The sequence below is a fragment of the Callionymus lyra genome, chromosome 8 (genome assembly GCF_982586985.1).
Source record: "Callionymus lyra chromosome 8, fCalLyr1.hap1.1, whole genome shotgun sequence".
Lineage (NCBI taxonomy): Eukaryota > Metazoa > Chordata > Actinopteri > Syngnathiformes > Callionymidae > Callionymus > Callionymus lyra.
Genome location: NC_141825.1, coordinates 29950594 through 29975584, shown reverse-complemented (window position 1 = coordinate 29975584; position 24991 = coordinate 29950594). Strand labels below are relative to the sequence as shown.

The window sequence follows — 24991 nt, the reverse complement described above, 5'->3', positions numbered from 1 at the left end:
ATCACCAAAGGAACTCAAACATATACGATCATGTTGACGGATCCATACAATCACTCCACTGTCCCAGGAGGGACCTCATCCTTACCTTGTATTCACGACCAATAGAACTTCTTCATGTCTAGTGACTGTCAAACACAAACACAACAGATTCTTTTCATGACATTTTCAAATAAAAATATTTTCACATATTAGAGAATATCAAATGAAACGGTCAATAATAAAAATGTTTATTTTTATCATTTCATGGTATAATTTCACATCATTTGTTACATTAACATTGAATCTCTTTATTTTGTCCTTCAAATCAATCACTCAAACCAAGAACCCGTGTTTAGCTTCCATTAGTCATTAGAACAATACGTAGAAAAACAATGATTTACACCTTTTTACTCTCAATTCATTGTTAAACTGATGGATCAACTTCTCACTCTTTTTGACAAAGAACACAAGGAAAGAGATAAAAAAGGTTCTGACACGTCACTCCTCCAGGAGGATGGCAGCGCCCCCTGCTGGCTTCGAAACAAACAAGCTTTGTTTTTCCATCTTGGCTCTTCGTGCATCGGGTTGGTAGTACGCTTCCCTCACCGCCTGCAGGAACGACTCCACCCCGTCACTGGGAACCATGGAAACAGCACATCCGCCCCAGCCTGCCCCGGTCAGACGAGAGCCCACCGCGCCGGACTTCCTGTTAGCAAGACTTCCTGTTAGCCAGACTTCCTGTTAGCCAGACTTCCTGTTAGCAAGACTTCCTGTTAGCCAGACTTCCCGTTAGCCAGACTTCCTGTTAGCAAGACTTCCTGTTAGCCAGACTTCCTGTTAGCCAGACTTCCTGTTAGCCAGACTTCCTGTTAGCCAGACTTCCTGTTAGCCAGACTTCCTGTTAGCCAGACTTCCCGTTAGCCAGACTTCCTGTTAGCAAGACTTCCTGTTAGCCAGACTTCCTGTTAGCAAGACTTCCTGTTAGCAAGACTTCCTGTTAGCAAGACTTCCTGTTAGCAAGACTTCCTGTTAGCCAGACTTCCCGTGAGCCAGACTTCCTGTTAGCAAGACTTCCCCCTAGCAAGATTTCCTGTTAGCCAGACTTCCTGTTAGCCAGACTTCCTGTTAGCAAGACTTCCTGTTAGCCAGACTTCCTGTTAGCAAGACTTCCTCTTAGCCAGACTTCCTGTCAGTACATGATCCAGGAACACATGTGCAGTGAAATATTTCCATCCTCCATGTTTTTCGGCAACTAGATGACGATAAAAATATATCCTGGAACACGATCTAACGACGTGTATTAAAAAGTCTTCAAGTCTCAAAGCCTTGATTTTATGAAAGTCAAGTCAGTTTTTATTTATAAAGCACGTTCAAAAACAATCAAGGTCGAGTGTACAGGTGCTCAAAAGCATAAGATGCAACGACATAAAAGACACACATGATTGACAGAAGCTCAACAGGATTCAAGCCGCAGAATAAAAGTGCGTTTTAAGAGATTATTTAGTTCAAAGGTCAGAGCTCTTATGTTCTGTCCAAAGAACATCTGATGACAGACTTCACTTGTTCATCAAATTTGAATTTGGTGTCAAAGATCACACCTAGGTTTTCACCGAAGGCTGGATGTTAGGAAGAGAGGCTCAGATGAGGGACATTCAAAAGCATTTTGACAAAAGATGATGACATCATTAAGGTTTCAAAAGTTACGTTTCCTACAGGATTTGACAGGAGGAGGCAGTGGAGTTGGATTTAAGTGAAGGTTGATCTGGATGTCGTCTGCAAACCAGTGATTAAAGCTAAATTATGTTTCTTCAAAATGGACCCCAGAGGTAAAGTATTCCAAGTAGTCCAAAGTATTTTTGGAAGTCATTGCAGAGAGCAGATGGTACCACAGGTATCGCAGGGATTCACAGGTGCGTTAAAGATGTTGAACCTGTTATTGGAGACGTTACTAGACATGAGCTCCATTTGAACAGCTAATGGACTAACAGAGTCTTGTAGAATATGATGAGAAATATGGAGCCGAGACTTTTCCATCTTCTCTCAGCCCGACGACATGTGCTTTAGATCATGTTTAACTTTAAAATCAAGATAACTATTAAGTCTAAATGAACGTACACAGACTCCATTATTTGTTTTCCTATTTCTTTCATAAGTTCGATGTTTTGAGACTCAATGAAACGATACCTTCTTAGTTATTTAAATAAAATTATGTCTTCTACATTTACTCTAAAACTTCAGTACGTTTTCTACAAACGTACAATCAGTTGATTAGCCTGTGATAAACGAGGAGCTTCCTAAATAAACCATCGATCATCAACACAAACAAACAACTGTGGAGCTCATGTCATATTTTTCTCTAAACTTAAACTTAAACTTAAACGGACATGTTGGAACGTCTTCATAGTTATTTTGATTTTAACCAGTAGATGGACATGATTCATTATTTTCCTCTTATATTTCAAAAATCGATGCTTTGAGACTCAAAGAGATGCTCGTCACCGGCGATATAAATAAAGTTGTATATTTTGATGCATGCGGTTCATGGTTCAAATGGATCATGGGTTTCCAAGGTCGTGTTCCACGCTTTATTTTTGTCCAAATCTAGTTGCAGTAAAAACATGGAGAAACGAGATATGATCCTGGATCATTTCTGACACTTCCTGTTAGCAAGACAGACTTCCTGTTAGCAAGACAGACTTCCTGTTAGCAAGACAGACTTCCTGTTAGCAAGACAGACTTCCTGTTAGCAAGACAGACTTCCTGTTAGCAAGACAGACTTCCTGTTAGCAAGACAGACTTCCTGTTAGCAAGACAGACTTCTTTTTAGCAAGACAGACTTCCTTTTAGCAAGACAGACTTCCTGTTAGCAAGACAGACTTCCTTTTAGCAAGACAGACTTCCTGTTAGCAAGACAGATTTCCTGTTAGCAGGACAGACTTCCTGTCAAGATAATGGTGAAGGCTCTGGTTCACTCACAAGCAGACGTCCACCAGCTGGTCCAGCTCCGGGCAGCTGCACTCGTACAAGTCTCTGCAGCTCTGGTGGCTCTGGTTCATCAGTTCTCCGAGCAGACGGATGGATCCTGGCGAGCGCGAGTCACAAACCCTCTTGAAGCTCAAGACTCGAGCGGCTTCACTGTAAACATGTTTGGATCGCTGGTGCAGCTTGAAGTGAGTCACTGACAAGAAGAGAACATGTTCATCCATGTTGAGACACATCAATAGAAGAAGGTTTTTTTCATTTTCAAATAAAATGAAAGTAAGTTTCAAAGTTATTTCCTAATTTATAGCCTTTTAAATTCAATTTAAAACTGTTGGTATAATAGCGTCACCATGACTTAACCAAGTAGCTCTGTTTGCATTTTTCTGAAAATTAAATAATCAATGTTGAATATTCAACATTAAAAATGTTAAATTCAACCATAAAGTGTTCTGATGGTCCTGATATACTGTACTTTCATACATTTATCCTCTTATCTTTTGAGTTGACAATGACATATATTTATGTTATTTGGAATAAAATAATGCTTTTCTAATCAAGCCATACAAAAAATATCTTTACAAATAAAACTTTTTACTTACTTTTCATTGTTATTTTTCAGTGTTCTTTTATCTTAGCTGTGATCCCTTCATGGTCTTATCTTCATTTATCTGGTCTTATATTTTCCATTAGTGTTGTATTATTACATCGTTCTATTATGGAATAACAATTTCCAAATATTGGAAGTACAAAATGACATTATAAAAAGTATTCTTTTGTTGATCAACTCATATTGACTCTTCGTACCGTGCTGGGTGTTGTTGCTCAGCAGCTCTGTGGAGAACTTCTCAGGACTGATTCCCAGAACTCTGCAGATCTCGTCTCGGCTGTAGGGCTCCGGGTGCAGCACCTCGTCCACCAGAGACAACATCTCCTCCAGAGATGCCTTCAGTTGCGACTGCAGCTGAGCCAGCTTCATGAGACCTCTGGAGTCCAGACCCCGAGACTGGGCCAGCATCTGAGGTCACGTGAGAAACAATCATCAGGTTGTGAATCATCAGAGGATCCACAGATCCTCACACAGTTGAAGGTATTCTTCTTTGTACATACATGTATAGTATATACACAGTATATATACTATATATATATGGAACACAGTGATACCATATATACAATGAAGACAGAGAAGGTTAAAACCTTGGTCGAGATCCGACACTCCACCACCCGGATGTTGAAGTGAGCCGAAGCTGCTTTATTCATCTCCACACAGCAGTTGGAGATCACGAACACGGCGCCGTCTGGCAGCAGAACATCGGTCGCTCTCAACGGCTGAAACTCAATCAACTTCGCCTGAATTCGAGAGACAGTTTATTATTCTTATATTCAGTGTATTTTAATCCATTTGTAGATTTTTCCAGGAGAGACAACACGATTTTTATCGAAACAATTTGAGGTATTTGAGAAAAACATCTACAGTTTGTGTACAAAACACTCACCGTTCCACTCTCTGCCAGGAAGGAGATGGACTGGTCCATGCCTCCGCCCTCGGTGCCAATGTAGCGTTCACTCCTGGCACAAATCTCTGCAAGTTCCACCTGAAGAAAACAACATGTAACATTTTTTACGAACATTCTGTCAAACTCAAAATTCAAGAACTATAAGCGTTTCTATTTGTTCAGGCTTTTCCTTGATTTTCTGGACACTCCTGTGTTGTTATCAGTTTTATCTTGATCTTTAAAGTATGTACTTTTCTGAGTATTGTTTTGTTTGTTTAAGCGCTTTGTGACCCTGGTCTGGAAAAGCGCTTTATAAATAAAAATTACTTACTTACTTACTTACATTGAGAGCTTTACATGTTCTATATAAATGTTTCAGATGAACAACAGAAACGATCTTCGCTGAAGGTTATGACACATTTAACAAACTGATTAACAACAATAAAGACTTTCAAATCTTGAAAGTAGATCCAGCCTCCGAGAACGAAAAGACAATATTTCCCTCATGGTTTAAGACAGTTTGGTAAATACACATTTTGTTGCGATCTTGACCGATACGTGACTAAGTAATAGCTATTAGCGAAGATGTTTCTAGACCAGGGTCACAAAGAACTTTATCAAAACAATACACAGTTAAAATAAATACTTAAAAAGGCCAAAACACTGACAATCAGTGGAAAAAGCACAACAAAAGTGTCTTGAGAAGTTTCTTGAAGGAGTCAGTAGATCATCAAACACAGATGTTTCTTGAAGGAGTCAGTAGATCATCAAACTCAGATGTTTCTTGAAGGAGTCAGTAGATCATTAAACACAGATGTTTCTTGAAGGAGTCAGTAGATCATCAAACACAGATGTTTCTTAAAGGAGTCAGTAGATCATCAAACACAGATGTTTCTTGAAGGAGTCAGATCATCAAACACAGATGTTTCTTGAAAGAGTCAGTAGATCATCAAACACAGATGTTTCTTAAAGGAGTCAGTAGATCATCAAACACAGATGTTTCTTGAAGGAGTCAGTAGATCATCAAACACAGATGTTTCTTAAAGGAGTCAGTAGATCATCAAACACAGATGTTTCTTGAAGGAGTCAGTAGATCATCAAACACAGATGTTTCTTGAAGGAGTCAGTAGATCATCAAACACACATGTTTCTTGAAGGAGTCAGTAGATCATCAAACACAGATGTTTCTTGAAGGAGTCAGTAGATCATCAAACACACATGTTTCTTGAAGGAGTCAGTAGATCATCAAACACAGATGTTTCTTGAAGGAGTCAGTAGATCATCAAACACAGATGTTTCTTAAAGGAGTCAGTAGATCATCAAACACACATGTTTCTTGAAGGAGTCAGTAGATCATCAAACACAGATGTTTCTTGAAGGAGTCAGTAGATCATCAAACACATGTTTCTTGAAGGAGTCAGTAGATCATCAAACACATGTTTCTTGAAGGAGTCAGTAGATCATCAAACACAGATGTTTCTTGAAGGAGTCAGTAGATCATCAAACACAGATGTTTCTTGAATGAGTCAGTAGATCATTAAACACAGATGTTTCTTGAAGGAGTCAGTAGATCATCAAACACACGTTTCTTGAAGGAGTCAGTAGATCATCAAACACAGATGTTTCTTGAAGGAGTCAGTAGATCATTAAACACAGATGTTTCTTGAAGGAGTCAGTAGATCATCAAACACACATGTTTCTTGAAGGAGTCAGTAGATCATCAAAAACAGATGTTTCTTGAAGGAGTCAGTAGATCATCAAACACAGATGTTTCTTGAAGGAGTCAGTAGATCATCAAACACATGTTTCTTGAAGGAGTCAGTAGATCATCAAACACAGATGTTTCTTAAAGGAGTCAGTAGATCATCAAACACGGAGATGTTTCTTGAAGGAGTCAGTAGATCATCAAACACACATGTTTCTTGAAGGAGTCAGTAGATCATCAAACACACATGTTTCTTGAAGGAGTCAGTAGATCATCAAACACAGATGTTTCTTGAAGGAGTCAGTAGATCATCAAACACGGAGATGTTTCTTGAAGGAGTCAGTAGATCATCAAACACACATGTTTCTTGAAGGAGTCAGTAGATCATCAAACACAGATGTTTCTTGAAGGAGTCAGTAGATCATCAAACACAGATGTTTCTTAAAGGAGTCAGTAGATCATCAAACAAAGATCTTTCTTGAAGGAGTCAGTAGATCATCAAACACAGATCTTTCTTGAAGGAGTCAGTAGATCATCAAACACAGATGTTTCTTGAAGGAGTCAGTAGATCATCAAACACAGATGTTTCTTGAAGGAGTCAGTAGATCATCAAACACAGATGTTTCTTGAAGGAGTCAGTAGATCATCAAACACAGATGTTTCTTGAAGGAGTCAGTAGATCATCAAACACAGATGTTTCTTGAAGGAGTCAGTAGATCATCAAACACACGTTTCTTGAAGGAGTCAGTAGATCATCAAACACAGATGTTTCTTGAAGGAGTCAGTAGATCATTAAACACAGATGTTTCTTGAAGGAGTCAGTAGATCATCAAACACACATGTTTCTTGAAGGAGTCAGTAGATCATCAAACACACATGTTTCTTGAAGGAGTCAGTAGATCATCAAACACAGATGTTTCTTGAAGGAGTCAGTAGATCATCAAACACATGTTTCTTGAAGGAGTCAGTAGATCATCAAACACAGATGTTTCTTAAAGGAGTCAGTAGATCATCAAACACATGTTTCTTGAAGGAGTCAGTAGATCATCAAACATGGAGATGTTTCTTGAAGGAGTCAGTAGATCATCAAACACACATGTTTCTTGAAGGAGTCAGTAGATCATCAAACACACATGTTTCTTGAAGGAGTCAGTAGATCATCAAACACAGATGTTTCTTGAAGGAGTCAGTAGATCATCAAACACAGATGTTTCTTGAAGGAGTCAGTAGATCATCAAACACAGATGTTTCTTGAAGGAGTCAGTAGATCATCAAACACGGAGATGTTTCTTGAAGGAGTCAGTAGATCATCAAACACACATGTTTCTTGAAGGAGTCAGTAGATCATCAAACACAGATGTTTCTTGAAGGAGTCAGTAGATCATCAAACACAGATGTTTCTTAAAGGAGTCAGTAGATCATCAAACACAGATCTTTCTTGAAGGAGTCAGTAGATCATCAAACACATGTTTCTTGAAGGAGTCAGTAGATCATCAAACACAGATCTTTCTTGAAGGAGTCAGTAGATCATCAAACACAGATGTTTCTTGAAGGAGTCAGTAGATCATCAAACACAGATGTTTCTTGAAGGAGTCAGTAGATCATCAAACACAGATGTTTCTTGAAGGAGTCAGTAGATCATCAAACACAGATGTTTCTTGAAGGAGTCAGTAGATCATCAAACACAGATGTTTCTTGAAGGAGTCAGTAGATCATCAAACACAGATGTTTCTTGAAGGAGTCAGTAGATCATCAAACACAGATGTTTCTTGAAGGAGTCAGTAGATCATCAAACACAGAGATGGTTCCAAAGCTTAGGAGCAACAGGCTGATCCCTTGTACGATTGAGTGACACCAGATCACATTCAAACACAAACTGTGTTTACATTTCTGCATCTCTTGTGTTTTATTGTTGCTAAATCCGATCACTATTGTAGCATCTACAATATATATATAATGTCGTGTGTTCATCAGTCACATCCACCTGAACACCTGTCACGAGTCGACGACGATGAGGTGATGACGACAGTACCTTAGACAGAGACTTGTGGTGGGTCTCCATGGTGACGAGCCCGGCACAACACACCAGCGCACTGGAACTGGACAGGCCAGAACTTGGAGGGATGGTTCCGTCGACAACACACGACAGACCTGACAGAACTGAGATCCCATGATGCTCCTGTGTTCACATGTATGCAAGCAACGACAAGTTGACACTAATACGATGAAGTTGAACAGAGTTTACACACCTGAACACCTTTGACTCCACAGAGAAAGTAGTAGAACCACTGAGGGTCGTCTCTGTCAATCGCTATATCCTCTGTACATGAAACGGTAACATCACTGCCAAAACAACATTGTTTATTTAGTTCCACATCATTATTATGGTCCACGTCTCACCTGTATAAAGAGTTTGTATTCGCCAGTTTGATCTCTTTGGAATCGTTCACAGAAACGGCGGCGAGAATGTTCTGCTCGATGGCCATCGGAAGAACAGAATAACCGCAGTAATCGATGTGTTCGCCTGGAAAAGAACAGAAAAACGAAGTACAAAACATGTTTAATATCGTTTAAAGTTATTCAAAGCCAGACAATGATTTTTTTTATATATTAAGCTCAGTAACTATAGAATAAACAGTACCCAATATATTCTATGTTCGATTCAGTATTTAATAAAAGTTAAATATTAAAGTAGGATAAACTCATGTACACGTGGACTAATGTTCAAACAAACACAAACAAACATAAAAACAAACCGATAAGGTTGACTCTTCCTGGTGCACACGCGTAGAAAAGAGGAGATTTTCCATATTTCTCTTCAAATGTAGTTTTCAAGTTTTGTATTCTATCAAGAATCCAAAGTTAACAAATCATTTATACCTTGACAAGTACGTGGATAAAACAAAGAAAACTACTCACCTAACATTCTCTGAGAGAGAAGTTTTTATTTTTGGTGGATTCGCCATTTTAGTGTTTTGATAAAAACATCTGAGGATGAAGATCCTGGAAAGATCAGCTGACAGTCACAGGAGCTGCTGAATATTCAACTTCTGATCTTGGATCAGTGTTGGAGCTTGTTCTACCTTTGGTTGACCTTCTTTGAACCGGACAGACAGACCCAGAATCAGCTGCAGACTCACGCAAACTAAACAGCACAAACACGGAAGTAGCGGTGACGTTAACAACACGTGATGCAGTCACGTGCTCAAGACTTGATAAATATATATTAAGTTTTGTTATTTTAAACTTTTCAATATATATCGTGTTGATTTAAATCGGTTTAAAGGATTGTACTTCTTTAAATATTAAAACTGCATTTTCAAATGACTATATTAGTTGTTACCATGGAGACCAAGTTGTTTCTTTCTTTTTAATAAGAATCTAATTTTAAATTAAATATTTTGATGTTAAACCAAATCGTATCTTTCTTGTCTCAAACATTATAATTGTTTCGCTTTAAAACATTTTTAAATCTATTTGACTTTATGACCAACAGTTGGCGCGGATCTGCGCGCGACTTTTCAAAGTGGGCGAGACTTGAGGCAGGGTTAGCATGTTAGCATGTTAGCATCTTCACTCTTATGAGTCACTTTTGACACATTCTTGCGTTTAAATTGAACATTTTCTCTCACAAATGCATGGAAGAAATGTACGCTGACTTAGTGGGATGTGTTTGATATTGATGTTTACTTCAGACCGTGTAGCGTGAGATGTAGCGTCACTGTGTTGACACTAAAACTAACTATTGCAGAGAAACCTCGTGTTTATACTCATTAAACACCTTCGCTGGTCATTAAAGAAGTAAAAACCTGGTCCTTCAAGAACCATCATGTCCATCGACTTCGACAGCGCTGCTCTTCAGACCCAACACGACGAGGAGGAATATGACCAGCAGGACTATGAGAGGGAGCAGGAGGTAATATTTCTATTTATCATTCATTATCAACTTCATAGTGTCCTTTTAAGAACCTTTAAGGATTATGAGGGAGCAGGAGGTAATATTTCTATTTATCATTCATTATCAACTTCATAGTGTCCTTTTAAGAACCTTTAAGGATTATGAGGGAGCAGGAGGTAACTTGAACATCTTTTCTAGATATTATATAATATATATTTATATATCATTCATAATCCACTTCATAGTGACCCTTTAAGAACCTTTAATGATTCCATAATGTGTGGAGTGGTTGATTATAATCTGAATTAATTCTTCTTTGTTGTTTACTTTCAATTGTTTACTAAGTTTTTGCATCAAGGATAAAACCTACTTACATTTTTATCGATTAAGCACAGATTATCTGTAAAATGGAGGAAAAAACAAGTCAGAACTGTTTCTATTTCATCAGAATTAAAGCCTATAATCTGTGCATTTCTTCTATGAATAGTTTTGGTTCTTCTATTGAGTTCATTTGTTTATATTTCTGTGATTGAAAGTCTTGGAGGCGTGTTTGAAACTCCTTTGTTTTGAGCTATGTTGTTTATCATGTACGCTCAGGGTTACACTATTACTCACATCTATTTTTAGCCTGAAGTTAGGTTAGGTAAGTTAGGTAGAAGTTAACTCTCTTCTAGGTGTGTCGTACAGAAACGAACACATTTATTCTGCTCACTGTCTTTCTGCTTATTTATTCCTCAACTTGGTTCATGACCTATTTATTATACTTTATGACCCTTAACCTAACCCCTGATGAGATATTTAAATCTGACTTTTTTACATTTTTGACAGTTATTTATAAACTAGTTGTTCAAACAGTCAGTGTTTTTTCTTCATCGTTTCTCTATTTTTTGCTGTATGTTTTGTCTAAACAATGGAGGTCTTTTTGGAGTAAATTCCTTTTACTGCTGGGAGTTGACGGCATTCCACTCTCTCCTTGGATTTTTCACTCGATGACCGTCAAGGAGTTATGATGCGTCTGGAAGATGCAGTAAAAGTTAGTTTTCTTCAGCCTAAGACAAAGGGTAAAAAGGATATTATGGGTCCTTTAGCGGAGGACACGGTGGAGGATTTTAGGAATATTCAGCAATCTCTGTGTGAAGTAAGTTAAGCCTTTGCTTGTCCAACTGCGTTGTTAAGAGTGTTATGGACATGTTTTCATGGTGACAGTGTGTCTGTCATATCTACTGTATCAGTGTCTTTATTATTTATTATTATTATTATTTAAAACATCAGATGTTTACTTTACAGAGAATGTGGAAGTAGACATAAAAAGATTCACAATCTTATCTTGGTTTGGATTAATATTTGTATTTAGTTTGCTTGTTACTTTATAACTCTGGTGACTGGATTCATGTTTGTTTTCTGCAGCTTCACAAGTTACTCACAGACCTGCCGGATGACATGCTGGAGGACAGTCACGACTCCTCCTCTCCAGAGTTCACCACCTGTAGCAATAAACTCTCTGGAAACAGGTAACACGCTTTTGTATGATGATGTGAAAGAAGTTGAAGCAGTTAAAGATGTCTCATGAAACCGTTTTTTTAACTTTCAATATCTGTAAATGAGACATTTCCTTCCAACCAATAGAGTCTTAAACCTTGGATGGGGTTCACAGCTTGTGATGCAGATTAAATTCACGTCATGTCAGGGTGAAATACTGTCCTTGGTAGCAAAAGATAACCAACAGCTATTATAATGTGCAATAAATCAAAGATAAACTGTTTCTTCAGCCTTTGTCGACTGTAAAATTGAATTAACTCATTCATAAATAAGAATCATATTTCAAAAAACTTGCCTAAATGTGCTCAACCCTTTTTATAAGGGTCAATATTGACTAAGGTGTGATTTTTCAATATTCTGACCTTAAATTAAATTGCTCGTTTTAAACTCTAACTTTGCTTTCATTCCTCAGCCCACATCAGCAAACGTCTGACAGCCAAAAGCCAATCTCTGATCAACAGGCATGTTTTCTTTTATTTGTATTATTTAACTTGAAAAGTAATAATCCGTCTCTCTCTAGAACTTCCCTGCACAGTACAGTGCCGACCCACAGCAGTGTCTCTATGAACATGAAGGCGCTCCTGCTCATCCACACACACAAACATTTGCTCCAGCCTGGAACCATCAGTCCACGGATCATCATCTGACCCACACCAGCCCAGACAGATCTGTTCAGTCAAATGACTTTTCAACAGACGACACCTTTGAGTCCCGTTCTTATCCCGTCGGCAGCAACAATCAAGCCTTATTTAGTAGAGATGCAGTAAGTGGAGAGATGTGTGACTTAAGAGACCGCGGGGACCAGATTCAGGTCTTTAAACCTAATTCAATTTTTTTAAGCATTGCTCATCCATTATTTTACCTCAAATCACTGTGAATCGTTCTCATATCAAGGTGTGTTCGGACTTTATAACATCTTTTGTTTTCGTAGCACCTGACCTCAGGAGATGTGCACAGAGGTGTGGATCAGTATAAGACCAGGTTTAACGCTCCTGCTCACCAAGCACCTCGTTCCCATGAACACCAGTTTGATCATTTACAGAGAGAGTTTCTCGACTCAACACAACGTAAGTTACACAAACTTTACATTTCCTTTTGTTCAAGAAATGTATGCTTTGTTAAAAATGCCAGTTTTAAGTCTCTTCATTCAATTGTTTGCTGTGATTTACTGTGTGTGTGTTTTGTCTATTTAACAATAAAGCTTTCATTTTCTTATCCAAGAAACCACTGACAAAGAGATGCTTGCTCAGTTCAAGATTTTAAACAAAGCCCAACAAAGACAAATAAATGAACTGGAGCAGAATCTGGAAGACTCTGCCAGAAATCAAAGATACTTGGATCATCAATTCACTATAATCAAAGGTATATTTACCTGCTTTAGAAAACCTCACTTACTATATGAGGAGTTTTTTAAGAACCTTACCCTCTGTGTATTTTCCTCTTTTACCAACTGATATCTTAATGTTTGTAGACGAGCGAGACAGACTTGCTGTAAGTCTTAAAGAGTCAAGTTGTAAAGTTGAAGAGTTCAAGGAAAGGGAGCTTAAAATGCAAAACAGCCTGAAAATGATGGAGCAAAACATTCAAACTTTGAATGAAAGGGATCAGGAGGTAAGATGCCGATAAAATGGGATTTCTTATTAGTGTTCATTCGAACAATGAACTATTAGTGTGTTCAGAAAGCATTGATCCAAAGTGTTTACTTTCAGCATTTGAGGAGGCAGCAGGCGGCAGAGGCTTCTGTTGATAGCATGAAGCAGCAGATGCTGGAGATGCTTCGCTCTGACACCTTGTCGAGGTCGAGAGAGCAGCACGACAGAGACCTCGCTGTCATGAAAGAGCAGCATGGAGTGGAACTGTTACACCTGGAGCAGAAGCTGGACTCCACCTCGCACGCCCTCAAAGAGCAGGTGTGTACGGATCGAACGCAAGAAAGTGCGGCTGGAAACCTCATCACAAGTTTTTTTCAGATTGAAGTTGTTGAGCGTTTGCATGAGCAGGTGCAACAGAACGAGCGTCAACGAGAAGAGGATCGACTGGACAGAGCCAACGTTGTGAATGCGCTCAGTCAGCGTCTGGAAGAGAGTCAACAACAATGTGCTAAACTGCTGCAGACAAGTAGAGCAAACATTAAGACACGTTTAAGAAACTATTGAACCAGTAGTTTGACCAAAACATTCTGCTTTGTGTAGGTTCTGTGCAGGACATGTGTCAAATACAAATCAAGCTCCAGCAGGCTCTGTCAGCCAAAACTCTGAGTGATAACATGAACAGAGTCTTACAGGTGTGTGACTCTATACGTTTGTGATGTACGTTGAAAAAGCTCAACTTGAAATCTTCATCCATCTCTACAGGAGGATCAGGCTGATTTGAAAGAGCAGATCAACATGTATGAATCTGGAGTGAAACTCAATCTTATTTCATTTGAAACAAACAACGACTGGGAGAACCAACTGTCGGAATCCTGCTCAGATCTGGGATTAAAGAAAACCAACTGGAAAAACAATATGCACAGGTACAGCAGAGAGAAAGCCTTAACGTGAACTCACTTTGATATGTCCTCAAACTATTACTTCTTAACTGTTAAATCTTCTCCTCGATGATTTAATGGTGTTTATTTTGACAGCACGGCTATGGCCAACCTTCAGGACTCCAAACATCCGACCGATGAAACCACACGGATCCTGCGCAGTGAAATGCAGCGCTGCCTGGCACACCTGAAGGGGAAGCGTCAGAAGGTCTGTCAGCTGCAGGAGGAGCTCCAGCGCTGTCAAGCACAGGCGGCCGAGCTGCAGAGCGAACTAGACGAAGCCAAACTTTGTTCTTCGGTGAGTTACTGTGTGATTAACCACAGTTCACTGGCTGTTTTTAATTTGGTTACATCTGTTTATACACTTAAAACCAGGTGCCTGTGAAAAGTCTCAAATATTGATTTACTTTTTTAATAATCGTAGACATTAATATTTCAGTAGAAACTGGATTTTACGTCAAATTAAATAAACATGTAATTACTATTACTATGACTATTTTCAGTTAATTTTTTGTTGTTTCCGTATGTGCTTAGTCTTAGCTACTCAACCAAAAACGCATGAAGAAAACCACGTGAACCAAATCTGGCCGTAAAATCATCTTTTGTGGCTCGAGATCAGTTTAGATTGATGTTCCTTGTTTATAATAACGAAGCATATCAACCACCGGACAAATAGTTTCTGAAACCGTCAAACTTGATGAAAGACAAACACACATTACTAAGATGCAGTGACTCAGACATTCTGTTTGGTCATTTATTGAAATGTTGTTTCTGGCCCCTGATGATAGAGTTTGACAGCCCTGGTCTAGTTTTAGGTCTATATCTGTTAGTGGTGTAAAGAGCAAACGGCATAAAAAGTACATTTAAGGGGAACCTGTTGAAATAAAACTATGAAAATGATCGTTTTGAGTCTACAATCAAAGAAACACTAGGGTTGCTTGTAGGGATACGTTTTTTAATCTGGGATATAATGAATCAAAATGTTGTTCTTGACATCTTGCTTTCATATTCAGGATGATCACATCTCTTGTTAGGGCGAACTTGTGTTCATTGACTTTAGTGCGTGTGCGTGTGCGTGTGCGTGTGCGTGTGTGTGTGTGTGTGTGTGTGCGTGTGTGCGCGCGCGCGTGCGTATGTGTGCACGTTTATCTATGTCTGCTGAATCTGCATCCACAGGTCAGACGAAGCGACCAGACCACACATGTACTGACGGGACCATCTCAAAGTGACTTGATGAAGCTGCAAGAAGACAAGAAGAAGTTGCTGGAAGAAGTGGAGGTTGTTTTTTTTTTATTAAACCTTATTATTGCTTGTAAAGCAGCAAATGTTGTTAATGAGTTTAAGTGTATTTTCTGAGACTTTAGGTGCTAAAAACTAAAGTGACGGAGCTGAAGCAGAGCGAGGAGAAGGTTCGTGCTGCAAACGCAGAGCTGTGCTCCAAGATGAGGGAGATGATCCAGGAGCTGGACCAGGAGAAGCAGGAGGCGGCTCACAGGTTTGGCTCATGAGAACTCGATCAGAATCTTGCACTTCACACATTGTTTTTCCTAACTCAGATCCGAGCGCATCCATCAGCAGTACAGAGACGACGTCGTGAGCAGAGTGAGGTCCGAGCTCCTGCTGGAACACGAGTCTCAGATGGAACAGCTGCGAGCTCAACATCAGCAGAACCTCCAACAGATGCAGTGAGACACAAATATGAAATGTTTCAACCCTTCCATCTTACTTTTTTTTTATTTTGTTTGATCAGAACTCAGCTTTCTGAGGCCAGTGACAAAATGTCCGCTGTCCAAGAGTGCTACATAACCGTGTGCAAGGAGAAGGACGTGCTGGAGGAGATCTTACGAGACAAAGAGAAGGAGGTAGAACTTGCTGCCCTGTGGAGCTCAAGCATCTTTGTTTCTGTTCAATAGAATGTCGCTCTCATATTTCGTTCGTGTTAATTCTGGGAACCGTTTATAAACATTGAATGCACACAGGAATTCAAGTGTATTCACAGTATTGAATATTCTGTTAATTATAATTTATCCAAATATCTCAAATATTTATGGGGATTTTCTCACTGATAGAAACAGATGCGAGAAGAACGAATGGCATCTTTAGAGAAACTAAAGACAGAGCTTGAGGCTAAACATCAGACCTCAGTATTGGAGCATAAAGCTTTCTGGACCAGAGACAAGGAGACTGAGGTCCAGAAGCAGGTGGACTCTCATGTAGCCTCAGCTAAAGCCAGGTGGAACGAAGAAAGGCTCCAGGTTCATATCTTAGTCAGATAATTATTACTTTTCATTAAAGATAAAAAGCTATAAATCAATGTTTTGTGCTGATCAGTTGGAGAGGACCTGGAGGCAGCGAGTGCAGGACGCCAGGACAGAGACACACGTCCCACTAACGGTGGATGGAACCAGTCAAACTGACGAGGACAGTCTTGGGACCATCACCGTGGAGGAGCTCCAGACCAAACTCCTGCTTCAGAAACGTTCCCTGCAACAGGAAGCTGACAACGTGCGACGTAAAGCTGTGAACGAAGCACGAATACAGGTGGAGAGAGAAGTCCATGAGAGGAACCTGCAGGAGATGGCAAGACAGGTCAGCTTTATTTGCAGTATTTTCTGTAACTTCTAAAATGAGGCAGTAATCAGGGTCATCGTTGCAGGTGGAGGGAGCCGTGACCCGGGCTTACCATCGCTGGATTGAGGATTTGACTTCATTGCCAGAGTATCAAAGCTCTCTAGAGTCAGAGAAGGACAAGTGGGAAGAATTGAGTCGAAGAGAAACTAAAGAGAAGGTAAGAACATGTTTCTACTCAGATTTGACTTGTTAATACATTTTGTGTTTCTGTCCCAGATATCGTTGGCGCTCAGAGAGGCAGAGGCCCAAAGGCATCAGAAGACAAATATTCAACCAGGAGAACAAACCTCTGAAGCTCATGTTGTTCTTCAAGAAGAGTTTGCACAACTTCAGAAGCAGCTGGAGAACACCAGGAAGGAGCAGGAGGCTCTGCTAAAGGCTGAGCTGGCCGGAGCGAGAGCAGCCTGGAACCGAGACAAACAGCAAGAAATCTCCGTCCTCAGACTCCGCTTCGAACAAACCTATCAGAGCAGACTTCAGGAGCAGAAGCAGAAGCTGCAGGAGGCTTCAGTGCGAGCTGCTGAAGAAGCCAAACTCCAACAGACGGAGCTTCTGCAACAGATGGAGGCCAAGCTACAGGTCAGAGAGGAGAAGTGGAGAAGTCGGCAAGTGAAGATGGAACAAGACTTAAGTCGACGGTTGAAGGAGGATTTCTTCAAGGAGCTTCACTCTGCGCTGGAGGAAATCCAGACGCACATTGTTAGAGAGTCCACTGGTGATTGTTCTGGTCTATCCAGCACCAGTAGGTCTACATCTGACGGCAGCATAAACAACATCATCAAAATGTCCTGCAAACACATGGTGGACAGAGCACTTTCCCAGGCCAAGAAGGAGTGGAAGAGTGTGAGTTGTATCTACTGAGATGAAGATGACCTCTGCTCATGTGACTGTGACCTCTTAGGTCGGCGAGGAGCGAATCAGTCGTGTCCTGACAGAGACCCAGCAGCAGCATGAGAAGGAAGTCGACCACATAGAACGTATGTAACACATTCATCACAAGATCCCTTTCCTTCTTCTTACTCACTTCCTCTTGTCGATGTTCAGGTTCTGTGGCCCAGAGGGAGCAGGCCCGCTGTCGGACCGAGTGCGTCGAGGCGGCCAAGAAGCTTCACACCAAGAACCAGGCGCTCCAGAGACACCTGGCCAAAGCTTGTCGTCAACTCCAGCAGACGGTCCGAGACAACAGAGCAGCCGTGCAGAAGATGAAAGGTACTTAACAGTGGACCACGTGTCCTTGAGTTCGACTCCATGTAGGAGAGTTGCTTTGGTTTTGATCTGTTAACATGTTTCTCTGGTGCTCAGGTGAGCATGAGGGCCACTTGAAGAGGATCAGGGACGAGCACCTGCAGCAGCTCCAGGAGGCCAAGAGTCGAGAACAATCGTCGGGGTTCGTGTCTTTACTTATCTTGCAACAGAAATCAAAGGAAGGAAACAGTATCTTAAATATCTCAGTAGTGCGTGAGTTAAGTCTGTTGTTTCTTTTTTGTTTTCATTTGTTTCTACACGTTATGTGCGAGTGACAGCAGGTGGCGCTGTTTCTTTCAAACAGTAGGTTGACTTGAACTTTGTTAATACCTTTGATTTTGACAGAGGTGTTTCTCTGCTGGAATTACAGACTTATTTGAATTCAACTATTTGTAGATGTATTATTATATTTGGCATGAATCGCTTCTTAATAAATTACATCCAAATAGTATATTCTACTCCTAAGAGTATTCAACCAATCAGAGTTCAGCAACTATTTGTTGCTCGTTCACCTGCAGAACTGAAGCAAAGGTTTCCATTAGACTGACCAATCAGGTGGTGGGTTGACGATGCCGAGGCCTTCAAGCAGGCACACGGTGACATCATAGTTTTCCCGTCCTTTGATTGGCTAATACGCGAGTCTAAACTATAGAGAACTTCTGTTTATTTACTAAACACTGGCCTGAGGAGGAGAAGAAATGAACTGCAGATTTACTATGAAGGCCGTTTTCAAGAAAGATGGACATCGTTGAGAAAGTTATTGAAACTCTGAGGCGAGATCTTCACAAGCGATCACTTGTGGTCCATGAACTACATGAAGTTACATGCAACATCTCTTTATCTTCACAATGTTCCTCACTGAAGTGATGCAACATCTCTATCTTCACTATGTTCCTCACTGAAGTGATGCAACATCTCTATCTTCACTATGTTCCTCACTGAAGTGATGCAACATCTCTATCTTCACTATGTTCCTCACTGAAGTGATGCAACATCTCTTTATCTTCACTATGTTCCTCACTGAAGTGATGCAACATCTCTTTATCTTCACTATGTTCCTCACTGAAGTGATGCAACATCTCTTTATCTTCACTATGTTCCTCACTGAAGTGATGCAACATCTCTTTATCTTCACAATGTTCCTCACTGAAGTGATGCAACATCTCTTTATCTTCACTATGTTCCTCACTGAAGTGATGCAACATCTCTTTATCTTCACTATGTTCCTCACTGAAGTGATGCAACATCTCTATCTTCACTATGTTCCTCACTGAAGTGATGCAACATCTCTATCTTCACTATGTTCCTCACTGAAGTGATGAAACATCTCTTTATCTTTACTATGTTCCTCACTGAAGTGATGCAACATCTCTATCTTCACTATGTTCCTCACTGAAGTGATGCAACATCTCTTTATCTTCACTATGTTCCTCACTGAAGTGATGCAACATCTCTTTATCTTCACTATGTTCCTCACTGAAGTGATGCAACATCTCTATCTTCACTATGTTCCTCACTGAAGTGATCCAACATCTCTTTATCTTCACTATGTTCCTCACTGAAGTGATGCAACATCTCTATCTTCACTATGTTCCTCACTGAAGTGATGCAACATCTCTTTATCTTCACTATGTTCCTCACTGAAGTGATGCAACATCTCTATCTTCACTATGTTCCTCACTGAAGTGATGCAACATCTCTTTATCTTCACTATGTTCCTCACTGAAGTGATGCAACATCTCTATCTTCACTATGTTCCTCACTGAAGTGATGCAACATCTCTTTATCTTTACTATGTTCCTCACTGAAGTGATGCAACATCTCTATCTTCACTATGTTCCTCACTGAAGTGATGCAACATCTCTTTATCTTCACTATGTTCCTCACTGAAGTGATGCAACATCTCTTTATCTTCACTATGTTCCTCACTGAAGTGATGCAACATCTCTATCTTCACTATGTTCCTCACTGAAGTGATGCAACATCTCTTTATCTTCACTATGTTCCTCACTGAAGTGATGCAACATCTCTTTATCTTCACTATGTTCCTCACTGAAGTGATGCAACATCTCTTTATCTTCACTATGTTCCTCACTGAAGTGATCCAACATCTCTATCTTCACTATGTTCCTCACTGAAGTGATGCAACATCTCTTTATCTTCACTATGTTCCTCACTGAAGTGATGCAACATCTCTATCTTCACTATGTTCCTCACTGAAGTGATGCAACATCTCTTTATCTTTACTATGTTCCTCACTGAAGTGATGCAACATCTCTTTATCTTTACTATGTTCCTCACTGAAGTGATGCAACATCTCTATCTTCACTATGTTCCTCACTGAAGTGATGCAACATCTCTTTATCTTTACTATGTTCCTCACTGAAGTGATGCAACATCTCTTTATCTTCACTATGTTCCTCACTGAAGTGATGCAACATCTCTTTATCTTCACTATGTTCCTCACTGAAGTGATGCAACATCTCTTTATCTTCACTATGTTCCTCACTGAAGTGATGCAACATCTCTTTATCTTTACTATGTTCCTCACTGAAGTGATGCAACATCTCTTTATCTTTACTATGTTCCTCACTGAAGTGATGCAACATCTCTTTATCTTCACTATGTTCCTCACTGAAGTGATGCAACATCTCTTTATCTTCACTATGTTCCTCACTGAAGTGATGCAACATCTCTTTATCTTCACTATGTTCCTCACTGAAGTGATGCAACATCTCTTTATCTTTACTATGTTCCTCACTGAAGTGATGCAACATCTCTTTATCTTCACAATGTTCCTCACTGAAGTTTCTTTGAGTCCTCGATATGTAACTCAGGATGATTGACTCCACACGGTTCTCATTCCTGGGAGTCGATCATGGATATCGTTGAGTCAATGTGACGAACCTGCTGCTTGAACACTGGCTGTTTTGTTTTTCGTTCTTTATCAACCTTCGATGCAGGAAACATTGTTGTTGCCATGGAAACCACACAGACTCACGCGCTGATGCTCGTGTGTTGAAGTTCTAGACGTCAATCAACGGTCGGATCTACGTGTGTCTGAAGAACCTTAGAGTAGTGACTGAGGTGGATCCGTTCAAACTACTGAACTGAGCATTTAACTTTCAGAATATATATATATTATATTATATATATATAATATAACAGATATTGTTGTATGTTGTGTTTACAACAAACGTTTCTGAAATAACGAGTTGAGACAAGTTAGGACTAACTTAGGAACATGAACCAGTCACTGATGATTCTCTGATGCCTCAGGATTTGTGAACGACAGCGACTGGATGAGATGAAGCAGCAGTATCTGAGGACCGTTGAGAAGATCAAAGGTCAGTCCAGATGTTCTCAAGGTTAGGTTAGGTAGAACTTTATTGACCATCATGTTTGTGTGGCAGGAGACATGGTGTGTTACCTTCAGGAGAGTCGAGCACGAGCGGCAGAGATGGTGCGTTCAGAGGTTCAGAAGGAGAGGAACATGAGGCACCTGAGGGGTCTGCAGGAGCTCCTGGAGGAGGACGGGGCGGGATCAGGGCGAGTGGAAACATTGAAGATCCCAGACATGAATGATCAACACAGTCAACGTCAATGTTTGATGCGCCTCAGAGCCGAGAAGAGAATCATCAACGCCATGACCAGAGTCCTGGACACGCCTGTCACGAGTCGACCCGCGAAGAACCTGTCAAGTGAGTCCGTTGATGGTTCTGAAGCAAACCTGAAGATCCATGTCTCAGTTCAAAGCTTTAAACATTTCACATCAAAACATGTTTAAACATCGTGTTTGTTGTAACAGATTTTCAATATTACAACAAGTGTAGATGTTATGAATAAAGATTTGACACTTTTCTTCAGGTTTCTTGTGTTTATGTCAATAATGACGAACACGTCAGTTTGGCTGAAGATGGTTTGTCTTGATGTTCCTCAGATCTTCTCGTGCCTGACGCTCTTCACAACACGGCAGCAACAACTGCACTGCTTCTCTCAGACGAGGCCCAGGTCGTCCAGGACAGGAAGAACCGGGAGAAGAACCAGGAGAGTTCTTCATCTGTGGCAGGAACAGGACTGGACCCGCAGACCTGCCCTCGAACACAGCTGCACACCTACAGGTCAGCGGGTCAAGTGCTCCTGACCCGGGAACTTCCTGTCCGAGACCATTGGAGCACGAGCTGCGACGCACAACTCTCCAGAGCGCCCCCTGCTGGACGAGCTGCAGAAGCGACCGGAGCTTGTTCATCCTCGACTCCCTCAGACTTCAGAAGGATGCTGACCTCTGACCTCCCCGTCTACAAGCACATGGTCAAGATGAACCACAGAGATGGATCTGAGTCGCAGCAGGAGGTCCGTTCAACGCCTCAATTCTCAGAGTTAAAGAGATGCTGCAACACAAAGTAGTCCAAGTGTGTATTTGAGCCTGTGTGTGTGGATGTCTGTATTTTTGTGTGTGTGCTTGTATGTGCATCTGTGTGCGTATACACGTGTGTGTTTGTGCATCTGAGTGCGTATACACATGTGTTTGTGCATCTGTGTGTGAATACACGTGTGTTTGTGCATCTGTGTGTGTATACACGTGTGTTTGTGCATCTGTGTGTGTATACACGTGTGTTTGTGCATCTGAGTGCGTATACATGTGTGTTTGTGAATCTGTGTGCGTATACACATGTGTGTTTGTGAATCTGTGTGCGTATACACATGTGTGTTTTTGCATCTGTGTGTGTATACACATGTGTTTTTGCATCTGTGTGTGTATACACATGTGTTTTTGCATCTGTGTGTGTATACACGTGTGTTTTTGCATCTGTGTGTGTATACACGTGTGTTTTTGCATCTGTGTGTGTATACACATGTGTTTGTGCATCTGTGTGCGTATACACATGTGTGTGTGTGTATACACGTGTGTTTGTGCATCTGTGTGCGTATACACGTGTGTGTTTTTGCATCTGTGTGTGTATACACATGTGTTTGTGCATCTGTGTGTGTATACACATGTGTGCGTATACACGTGTGTGTTTGTGCATCTGAGTGCGTATATAAATATTTTTTTATTTTGTTTTTATATGTAATAAATGCAATAACTATGTTTATCTAGTGAACAAAGTTGTCTGGTTTACGGTGATTTAATTAATAACATTATATACAATTATATCTAAATTTTCATTCATTCTGGTGAAATTTAATAAAGCATTTACATTTGAAATTAAGATGGTAGTTTAGAAAATACTCATAAAAAGAAAAAAAGCAGAAAAAACAACCATCAAAGATTTAAAGAAATGTTTATCCACTTAAACTAGTTAAACTAGTAATAAATGAATAAATAATCCCGGTTCTGCGAATGGTGCAAAGACCTCCAGCCAGTCTTTACTATTGGTTAGTCTTCAAAGAACTGTCTCGTCTCTGAGAGAAGGGTCTAAGGGTTCAGTCCCACTGGTTTTGTAACAACAAACTACTCCAAGATAGACTTCTGTCATGGGTTTGAGACTCTCTGGGAGCAATGCTTCAGCTCTTTAAAGTAGTGGGAAGTTATGAAGACACGCATCCGTCTTTTCTGCCAACAACTCACCTCCCACTCCACGGCAACAATCAAGGCATCAGTCCACAAGCTTGAGGTCAGCATTAAAGACGTAGAGAAAGAGCTTCACAGTCCCTCAGATCCTGCCTCGGCTCAACTTCTTAAAGGGCAAAAGTCAGAGTTGAGCTCCTCCTGCAAGAACGGGTGAGAGGAACCCTTGTCAGGTCTCGTGTCCTGCAACTTAAAGACATGGACGCCCGACATCTTTCTTCTTCAACCTGGAAAGATCGGCGGCACAGAAGAAGCAGATGACCTGCCTGAAGCTTCCTGGAGGAAGGATGACCACAGACCTGGGAGAGATAAGGAGCCATGCTGTGGACTTCTATACTGAACTCTTCGGGGCGGGACAGTGCAATATGGGGTGTCGGGAGGATCTTCTGAAAGAGCTTCCCCAGCCCAGAAGAGAAAGATGGTTTGGACTGTGAGCTGACCCTGGACAAGCTAACAGATTCTGTCAATCAACTGACATCAGGATGTGCACCTGTCATTGATGGACTGTCTGATGACTTCTTCAAGCACTTCTGGAACTTTCTGGGACCCGATCTGCATGTGGTGGTCATTGAGTGCTTTGAACCAGGATCGCTTCCTGCTTCCTGCTAGCGAGCGGTACTGTCTCTGCTGCCCAAGAAAGACGACCTGGCCTTATTAAGAACTGGAGGCCAGTGGCACTGCTTTGCACTGATTATAAAATACTTTCTCGATCACTATCAAACCGGCTGAAAAACTAAAAAATATAATGGAACATCTTCCTGATCCTGGACATCAATGACTTCTGTAGAACTTCCAATGATGCAAATGTTGGTATTGGAAAAATCTTTTGACAGAGTCGACCATTCTTACTTGTTTTCTGCTCTAAGGGCTTTTGGTTTTGGTGAAGGTTTTTTGTCATGGGTTGGAGTTTTATACAGTGGAGCAAAGTGCTTGGTTAAGATGGGGGCAGGGCTGAGTCGACCCGTCCCAGTGCGGTGGGGTATCAGGCAGGACTGTCCCATCTCGGGTCAGCTTTACAGGATCGGTCAGTGGCCTCCCTGGGAACTCATCTCTTGATCAGCGACCAACACTATCTACGCAGATGATGTGACTGTATTGATCACCTGCCAAACGGATTTCAATCATCTGCAAGATACCTTATCCCTTTTTGAAAAGGCTTCTTCTGCACGGGTGAATTGGGAAAAAACCGAAGCACTGCCGGTGGGGGATTGGAGTGGTCTCTCAGCACCCTGTCTACCAGGAGCGCTAAATTGGGGGAAAGAGGGTTTAAAGGTACTGGGAGTGTTTTTCGGCACAGATGACTTTCAAAAGAAGAACTGGGAGGGCGTTCAGGAGAAGTAAGTAAGTAAGTAATATTTATTTATATAGCGCTTTTCGAGACCAGGGTCACAAAGCGCTTAGACAATCAAAACAATAC

General features: G+C 40.8%; 2 protein-coding genes across 7 annotated transcripts; one reads left to right on the top strand and one right to left on the bottom strand.

The window, feature by feature from the left end:
- Positions 1 to 213: 213 nt before the first annotated feature.
- On the bottom strand, positions 214 to 9267 carry galk2 (galactokinase 2). Its single transcript, XM_087796973.1, has 11 exons — positions 9243 to 9267; positions 9079 to 9162; positions 8916 to 9004; positions 8560 to 8683; positions 8409 to 8502; positions 8192 to 8338; positions 4455 to 4553; positions 4156 to 4308; positions 3766 to 3976; positions 2956 to 3157; positions 214 to 685 (listed from the first exon to the last, which is right to left on the bottom strand). Exons 2-11 carry the CDS (start codon positions 9123 to 9125, stop codon positions 478 to 480), a joined length of 1374 nt encoding a protein of 457 aa, XP_087653099.1. The 5' UTR covers positions 9126 to 9162; positions 9243 to 9267; the 3' UTR covers positions 214 to 477.
- Positions 9268 to 9706: 439 nt separating this feature from the next.
- cep152 (centrosomal protein 152) lies at positions 9707 to 23092 on the top strand. Of its 6 annotated transcripts, XM_087796971.1 has the most exons (27): positions 9707 to 10075; positions 11465 to 11568; positions 12009 to 12057; positions 12117 to 12407; positions 12528 to 12663; positions 12818 to 12958; positions 13068 to 13207; positions 13306 to 13506; positions 13567 to 13714; positions 13789 to 13880; positions 13951 to 14111; positions 14223 to 14424; positions 15303 to 15404; positions 15491 to 15621; positions 15683 to 15811; positions 15877 to 15988; positions 16196 to 16381; positions 16458 to 16715; positions 16783 to 16914; positions 16974 to 17600; positions 17659 to 17734; positions 17802 to 17966; positions 18060 to 18144; positions 21282 to 21349; positions 21416 to 21551; positions 21624 to 21703; positions 21943 to 23092. In XM_087796971.1, the coding sequence occupies exons 1-27, from the start codon at positions 9989 to 9991 to the stop codon at positions 22407 to 22409; spliced, it is 4506 nt and encodes a 1501-aa protein (XP_087653097.1). In that variant the 5' UTR covers positions 9707 to 9988; the 3' UTR covers positions 22410 to 23092. The 6 variants fall into 6 exon arrangements, with proteins under 6 accessions (XP_087653097.1, XP_087653096.1, XP_087653094.1 ...); XM_087796970.1 differs by having other exon boundaries at positions 12117 to 12359; positions 21416 to 21703; XM_087796968.1 differs by having other exon boundaries at positions 16202 to 16381; positions 21416 to 21703.
- Positions 23093 to 24991: the final 1899 nt, after the last annotated feature.

Excerpts from the sequence above, each read along its gene's own strand:
- cep152 (XM_087796966.1), top strand. The coding sequence starts at position 9,989 with ATGTCCATCGACTTCGACAGCGCTGCTCTTCAGACCCAACACGACGAG. Across the intron at positions 12,664-12,817 it reads GTTTCTCGACTCAACACAAC|AAACCACTGACAAAGAGATG; the intron begins GTAAGTTACACA and ends TTCTTATCCAAG. Across the intron at positions 21,704-21,942 it reads ACCCGCGAAGAACCTGTCAA|ATCTTCTCGTGCCTGACGCT; the intron begins GTGAGTCCGTTG and ends GATGTTCCTCAG.
- galk2 (XM_087796973.1), bottom strand. The coding sequence starts at position 9,125 with ATGGCGAATCCACCAAAAATAAAAACTTCTCTCTCAGAGAATGTTAG. Across the intron at positions 8,684-8,915 it reads AGGAAGAGTCAACCTTATCG|GCGAACACATCGATTACTGC; the intron begins GTTTGTTTTTAT and ends GTTCTTTTCCAG. Across the intron at positions 8,503-8,559 it reads AATACAAACTCTTTATACAG|TGATGTTACCGTTTCATGTA; the intron begins GTGAGACGTGGA and ends TTGTTTTGGCAG.